Source organism: Curcuma longa, chromosome 18 (assembly GCF_044706935.1).
Source record: "Curcuma longa cultivar G26 ecotype Majalengka, Jawa Barat chromosome 18, ITB_CL_G26_1.1, whole genome shotgun sequence".
Lineage (NCBI taxonomy): Eukaryota > Viridiplantae > Streptophyta > Magnoliopsida > Zingiberales > Zingiberaceae > Curcuma > Curcuma longa.
The window spans coordinates 3,833,435-3,841,581 of NC_133878.1; the positions used below are offsets into that span (position 1 = coordinate 3,833,435).

General features: G+C 46.1%; 1 protein-coding gene across 1 annotated transcript; it reads right to left on the bottom strand.

The window, feature by feature from the left end:
- Window positions 1–1,179: 1,179 nt before the first annotated feature.
- On the bottom strand, window positions 1,180–1,782 carry LOC141812113 (uncharacterized). The gene has a single exon (XM_074700155.1). It carries the CDS (start codon window positions 1,780–1,782, stop codon window positions 1,180–1,182), a length of 603 nt encoding a protein of 200 aa, XP_074556256.1.
- Between the last annotated feature and the right edge of the window lie 6,365 nt (window positions 1,783–8,147).

The following is an 8,147-nucleotide window of genomic DNA, read 5'->3' on the forward strand; positions in this document are numbered from 1 at the left end:
TTCCTTATTTTGAGTCGTTCTACGCTTCTCGGAGCGGGGAGATTACGGAAGATAGGACGGAGATCCAGAACGCCAACAGTTGAGCCCTGAAAAGGACATTTACTGATGGAGCAGGTCCGAGACCTGAGTTGAGCTCGACCCCGACTATGTCCGAGTCGGGGGAGGTTGAGCCCTTAAAAGGACATTTACTGATGGAGTAGGTCAGAGACCTAAGTTATGCTCGACTCTGACTATGTCTAAGTCGGGAGAGGTTGAGCCCTAAAAAGGACATTTACTGATGGAGCAGGTCTGAGACCTGAGTTGAGATCGACCTCGACTAGTCCGAGTCGGGGGAGATTGAGCCCTGAAAAAGACATTTGCTGATGGAGCAGGTCCGAGACTTGAGTTGAGTTCGACCCGACAATGTCTGAGTCGGGAGAGGTTGGCCCTGAAACAGATATTTATTGATGCAGCAGATCCGAGACCTGAGTTGAGCTCGACCCCGACTATGTCCGAGTCGGGGGAGGTTGAGCTCTGAAAAGGACATTTACTGATGGAGCAGGTCCGAGATCTAAGTTGAGCTCGACCCTGACTATGTCCGAGTAGGAGGAGGTTGAGCCCTAAAAATGATATTTATTGATAGAGCAGGTTCGAGACCTGAGTTGAGCTCGACCCCGACTATGTCTGAGTCGGGGGAGGTTGAGCCATAAAAAGGACATTTGCTGATGGAGCAGGTCCAAGACCTGAATTGATCTCGACCCCGACTATGTCCGAGTCGGGGGAGGTTGAGCCCTGAAAAGGACATTTGCTGATGCAACAGGTCTGAGACCTGAGTTGAGCTCGACCCCGACTATGTCCGAGTCGGGAGAGGTTGAGCCCTGAAAAGGACATTTGCTGATGGAACAGGTTCGAAACCTGAATTGATCTCGACCCCGACTATGTCCTATTCGGGGGAGGTGGAGCCTAGGGACTCAAAAATGGGGCTCCGAGGAGACTGGGATAGCATTGCCTGACAGAGTACTTCCATTGTCAGAAATGTTTACATGGGGTAGTACAAAGGCAGATAAAAGAAAGAGAGAGATTCTCTGGTAGCCGTTAAGTTCAGTAGGGGTAGAGGTAAGTGGCATTCCACAGTCTTGTCAGCTCTTTGCCCGATGAGTCAGACAAGTAGTAGGCGCCGGAACTTGTTTTCTTGAGGACTCAGTACAGGCCTTCCCATGGTGGCTCGAGCTTGCCGACATCTCCAACCGGCTTGACCTTTTTCCAGACTAAGTCGTCCACTTGGAAAGTTCGCAGGATGACTCGCTTGTTGTAGGCACGGCACATGCATTGCCGATAAGTTGTCAGCCGAGCGGAAGCTTTGTCTCGGGCTTTGAAGACGAGGTCTAACTCCGTGAGCCTTCGGTCACCATTGTTCTCATCGTAGCATTGTCGCCGATCCGACTCGACCCCTATCTCCATAGGGACTAATGCTTCTCCGCCATAACCCAAGTGGAAGAGTGTCATACCGGTGCTTTCTCTCAGCATGGTGCGGTAGGACCAGAGTTCTTCCACCCAACTGCTGCCTTCATGATCGAGCTTAGTCTTTAGCCCCCTCACTATCTCCTGGTTGACAACTTCCGCCTGTACATTAGCTTGTGGGTAGGCGACTGAAGTGAAGGCTTGTTGGATACCAAGTCCTTGGCACCATTCTTGAAGTTTTCTTCCTTGGAACTGTTGGTCGTTGTCCGAGACGAGTCGGTGCGGAATGTCGTATCGGCACACGATGTTCTTCCACAGGAACTTCATCACCGCGTCCTCCATGATCCGTGCCAAAGCCTCGGCCTCCACCCACTTAGAAAAGTAATCGATAGCTACCAGCAAGAATTTCTTTTGTTGCGATCTAATCGGGAAAGGTCCTACTATGTTCATTCCCCATTGATCGAATGGACACGAGATTTTGCTGCTCTCAATTGTTTGGTTGGGTGCTTGCTGAAGGTCTGGTACTTCTGGCAGTGGATGTAGGTTGACACAAGCTTGGCCGAATCCGCCTGCAGAGTTGGCCAGAAGTATCCGACGAGAAGGATTTTTCGAGCTAAAGATCGGCCTTCGGGATGGTCGCCGCAACAGCCTTGATGGGCTTCCCTCATCACATAATCCGCATCCTCGGGGCCAAGGCACTTGAGCAACGGTCGGGAGAAGGCTCGCCGATACAACTGATCTCCAATTATTGTGAATCGAGGAGCTCTCCTCTTGAGGAGGCGCACTTGATCCGGATCCGACGGTGTCTCACCGATCTGGAGGAAGGCGAGTATCGGGGTTCTCCAATCATTCAGCTTGGTGGAGCTAGGTGGCTGCACTATCTACGCCACGAACATCACTTGGGTGATTGCCTCCTCATCTGCCCATTCGGTGACGGAGCTAGTCATTCTGGCGAGCTCATCGGCTTTGCCGTTCTCGGCTCGGGGAATCTTCTGGAGGGAGACTTCTTGAGAGTCAGCTTTCATCTTTATAAAGGCGGCCACATATTTGCGGAGCTGATCATTCTTGATTTCATAGCTCCCCTCCACTTTCTTAGATACTAGCTGAGAGTCAGAGCAGAGTAGTACTCGAGCTACTCCCATCCATTTGGCTGCTTGAAGGCCTGCGAGAACGGCTTCATACTCGGCCTCGTTGTTCGAAGACCTGAAACTAAGTCAGATGGCGAGCCGGACCTCTTCTCCCTTGGAAGAAACCGGTAGCACCCCGACTCCGCTTCCTTACTTGTTGGAGGATCCATCCACATACACCTTCCATTCTTCCGCTGTTTCATCTCTGGGCACCTCCGCGAGGAAGTCAACTAGTGTTTTGATGGCAGTGCAGGGTTGGTAATGAATGTCATACTCACCAAGCTCCACTGTCCATTTGATAAGCCGGCCGGATGCTTCGGGTTGACTGAGCACTCGTCCCAAACTGATATTGGTTAGCACTGTGATTGGATGGGATAGGAAGTAGGGTCGGAGCCGTCGAGCTGATAGGACTAGGATCCAAGCTAGCTTCTCTAAGCCGGTGTACTGCGTCTCGGTGTCTTTCAGCAGATGACTTGAGAAGTAGATGGGATGCTAGTTTTGTCCCTCATTTTTGACTAGAACTGAGCTAACAGCCGAGTCAGTGGCAGCGAGGTACATCTGTAGTGGTTCTCCCGGGAGCGGTTTCGCCAGTCGAGGCAGCTGATTGAGATACTCCTTGAGTTCGTCGAAGGCCTTGTCGCACTCGGTGTTCCACTCAAATCGCTGGGCTTTCCTCAAGATTTTGAAGAATGGCAGGCTGCGCTCTACCGAGCGGGAGATGAACCGGGATAAGGCCGTGATGCGGCCGACTAGTCGTTGAGCTTCACGGAGGATCCGCGGAGGAGCCATTTGCACCAGGACTTGCACCTTCTCTGGGTTAGCCTCGATTCCCCCTTTCGGTCACTATGTACCCGAGGAATCGGCCAACTCAGACTCCAAATAGGCACTTAGCTGGATTCAGCTTGAGCCCGTACTGACGCAAGGTGTTGCAGGTCTCCTCGATGTCGACAATAAGCGTTCCTCTCCGAGTGGTCTTTATCAATATGTCATCAACGTATACCTCGATGTTCCGGCCTTGTTGATGCTAGAACACTCGGTCCATCAAACGTTGGTATGTGACTCCTGCATTCTTTAGACTGAATGGCATGACGGTATAGCAAAAGGTGTTATCGGCTGTTATAAAGCTAACCTTGTCCTGATCGGTTACATCGAGTGGAATTTGATGATAGCCTTGATAGGCGTATAGCATACAAATATATTCACACCCGACAGTCGAGTCCACTAATTGATCAATCCTTGGCAGCGAGTAGCAGTCTTTTGGGCAGGCTTTGTTGAGATCTCGGAAGTCCACGCAGACTCGCCACTTGTTGCCTAGTTTCGGTACGAGCACCACGTTGGACACCCAAGGCTGCTACTCCAAGGCCCACGGTCCTTGACCATTTACTGCGGGCAAATCCACTAAAGCACTTGCCCCTTTCGGCAGCAAGTGAAATGAAGTACAAAGATCACAACTTCAGAAACTCGGTACAATTAAAATGCAAATAAATAAACTTAGTTACCAACTTTTGGATCGCGCTGGAACTCCCCAAAATCTGATCTCGACATATCGGCGGGTCTCGGGATGATCTGGATCGTGTATGGCACCGACGTCAAGAAAGTAGCACTTGAGAGTCGCGAGAACGAAGCTTGAAATTGGAAAAACTGGTATTTTACGACTGCTGCTCGCGTCCTTCTTTTATAGCTGGCCTGAGTCGACTCAACTGTTCATCTAGGTCGACTCCAGTCGACATGGCAGATAGAATTCTATCGTTCCCGCTCGTTATCCTGCCTGAGTTGACTCCACTGCCGCCTGAGTTGACTCCAGTCGTCGTGGCGTCAACCGGATAGTCTTTCACCCTGAGTCGACTCAGAGTCCACTCGAGTCGACTCTAGTCGAAGTGGCAGAAAATCGTCGCACTGACTTCCGGGATTTGGCTGACTCAGCTGGAGTCGACTCCAATGATAAAAATCAACTTTTTGTCCCAGAGTTTGCTTTCGAATGATTTTTCTATTCCTGCTAAAATGTTAGCAAATAACATGCAAAATAAGATTATTTTTGAGTAAGTTCTTGGAACCAACTCAAAGTCTTAACTTTAGGTTTCTAGTGAAACCCTGGGTTAGACCGACGCCTAATGTTTTCCATGGGAACGCGTCCTCACCCACTCCACTCAGGAGAATTTACTTGATGCCAACCGAGTCCTCCTGACTCATTGGACTTTTGCTCGGCTCTATCCTCGGCCCCCAAGATTTGTGCTGCGGCTCGGTCCTTCCCGACTAGCCCAATCTTCTGTTGCGACTCGATCCTTCCCGATCAGTCCAGTTTTCTGCTGCGATTTGGTTCTTCTAACGAACTTAGACTTCACCTGATTCCTTTGACTCTACCAAGACTTCATTGCCTAGTCTCCACTAGGACTTAGTCAAATCTGTGCTCCCTGCACACTTAGATTAACATATCAGTTCAACATACACACTTAACTTGAACCTAGTTCCATTATCAAAACTCAGGTTTGATCTGCTGGTGCTCTCTGCACCAACAATCTCCCCCTTTTTTATTATGACAACTTAAGGTTTCAAGTTAAGTTAAAACCATATCTAAGCTTCAATCCAAGAATTGCAATGCATAACAAAAATAACATGCATAATTTGAAATTGTGTGGATTTCCTTAATTTCACTCTCCCCCTGAATTCATGCTTAACAATTTTGAATTTAATTCTCCCCCTGAATTTAATCTCCTTTTCTCCTCCTGAATTCAATCTCCTTTTCTCCTCTTTTATCAGAAAAACTATTTTAAAGGTTATCCTTTGTGGCGCGTGTCCAACTTAGGTTTTAGCCAACTACTAGAAAGTAGAAGCTTGACCCAGTTAACCAAGTGTAAGTGTATCATCCCAATATAGAAGGTAAACTTTTTCTTTTCTGGGACACTTAACTTGATCAATATGAGTTTAAAGTCTAAGTAATGTTTGTTGGTGCAAAAAATACTAGCAAATCGAACCAGAGTTTTGATTATGGAACTAGGATCAAGTTAAGTATGTGATTGTGCTAATGAGATTGAACTGAGCTTACAGAAGACATATGTTAAGTCCTAGTGGGAGCTAGGCATGAAGTCTTGGCAAAGTCAAGTGCACCAGGTGAAGTCTGGGCTGGTCAGGAGGACCACGCCGCAGCAGAAGTCTGGGCTTGGTCAGGAGGACCAAATTGCAGCAGAAGTCTGGATTTGATCAGGAGGACCAAGTTGCAGCGGAAGACTGGGTTGATCAGGAGGATCAGTTGCAGCACAAATCCTGGGGGGTGAAGACAGAGCCAAGCACAAGTCCAACGAGTCAGGAGGACTCGGTTGGCAATCAGGTAAATTCTCCCAAGTTGTAACGCCCGCCCTTCTCGTACTTATACAGGGGAGGAAGGGCGGCGCTACGCGAACATACATGCATGCATATACAGCGGAAGAATTTAAACTTAAAATGAGGAATCATGCATTTATATTTAACCATGTAAATATCTCAACATCTTAAACATGTAGCATGTAAACATCATGTGAATATGCTTAGTATTCATGTGTATTTTCTTTTCTTTTAAAAAAAATAAATCTAAATAAATATGCAAGAGTCAAGGTTCGAACTAGAGACCTCTTACTAGAGACTTTTATTACTTACCACCAGTCCACAGATTTCTTTATTTAATCTTACCAGTCGACTGGTACTAGACCAGTCGACTGGACCAGTCGATTGGCAGTCGACTGATCACTCGACTGAACTTTCTGTTCGCTCATTTCACATGGCCCAGTCGACTGGTACTACCCCCAGTCGACTGGTGCACCTCAGACCCCATTCCCATCGTACTCTAAGCATGAAAAACAATATGCAAAATCAACTAATTAACACTGAATTTAACACAACTAATCATAGCAATACTTTGACACAACTAATCATAGCAATCAACCAAAAAGCATCAAGTAGTAATCGACTCTTAACAATTAACATGCAAAACTTTAGAAAATGCATAAGTCCTGAAACATAAAGCAGATCTCTTCCACCATGCCACTGCCACACACATCTTTGCCCCTCCTGCTGCTCCCTTTAGTTTAGCCATTCTTTACCCTTTTCTGCAGTACAAGGGAAACATGAAAACTATAAGCACATAGGCTTAGTAAGATCCTTTCCTACTCACAAAAGCCATACATCATGAATTAAACATAGAGTAGTGACTTGTTCATGTAGACAATCTATAGGCATAGCATTCATATAAAGTAGTGACATGATCATCTAGAGGCATATAGACTTAGCATTAGAAAACGTGTAGACTTAGCATTATAAAACATATAGGCTTAGCATTCATATTCCAAGAGTACAAACATGAAGTAGTGACATGATCATTTAGGAAACATAGAAACTTAGCATTCTTATCACAATAGTACATCATCTTAAAGCATGATAATCACATAGATATAAAATGGATATATGCAAGATGTTCTTTGATAACATGCATAAGATGAGTATAAGCAAGATGTTCTTTGCAAACATGCATAAGATGAGTATATGCAAGATGTTCTTTGAAAACATGCATAAGATGAGTATATGCAAGATGTTCTTTGAAAACATATATATTATAGGTACTTAAACATAATCTCAACATTGGGCCCGACATTGTACCACATTCATCATTTTGCGCGCATCCCTAATCGATCCGAGGTAGCTAATCCCGAACCTACTAGGGAACTAGGTCCGTACTACGACCGTCGACCTAGGGGCAACATAGGAGCCCATCCCATACTAGGCCCGTACTACGACCGTCGACCTAGGGGCAACGTAGGAGCCCATCCCATGGACCTTGCTAGGGTCCGGTACAAGCCATACAAAAGTAAAATAGCATATCATGTTCCTTGTCATAACATAAAGAGTGCTCTTGGTCCTAACTCATAGGGAAGCATCTCTTAGGCATTTCATCATACATAAGCCATGCATAACATAGGTGTGCCCTAGTGGGCATGAAACATAAGCATGTACATCATGATACAATAAGCATAACATAAGCATGCATTAATAGAGTTAACATGGACATAAGGTAGTGACATAAAGGAATCATACTAACATAAAGTCTAACTATCATCATGTCAACATCATGTATATATATAGCATGGCATGGAAGATCATTAGTAAGCATGTTTAGAGTTTAAAACTTCTTCCCTAGCCCTATATTCCTCCTTAGCCGAAATCCTAGAAGGGTAGTCCTAGGTTTTTAAGCAATTGAAAACACTCGAAGCAACTTGTACCGCAGGTGAGGGGATTACTTACATCCTCTCGCTTGGTTTACCACAAGAAAATATACCCTTGGTGGAGAGAAGAGAAGGCCTTCGCTCCTAGACTTTCTTTTGCGTATCCTTGCCTTAATAAGGGGATAAGCCCTTGAGTGATCCCCTTGTGAACTTCCTAGGAACCCTAGGCCTTGAGTTTTCGAAAAAATGGAAGAAGGAGAAGGTGGTTTCGGTGGAGAAGGAGGAATGAGGAGGAAGATGAAAAAATTTCTCCTTTTATACTTAGGGAGATGAAACAACTCACAACTCTTCATCTTCTCATACTTACAATATATAATCTATTTAAATTCGG

Excerpts from the sequence above, each read along its gene's own strand:
- LOC141812113 (XM_074700155.1), bottom strand. The coding sequence starts at position 1,782 with ATGGAGGACGCGGTGATGAAGTTCCTGTGGAAGAACATCGTGTGCCGA.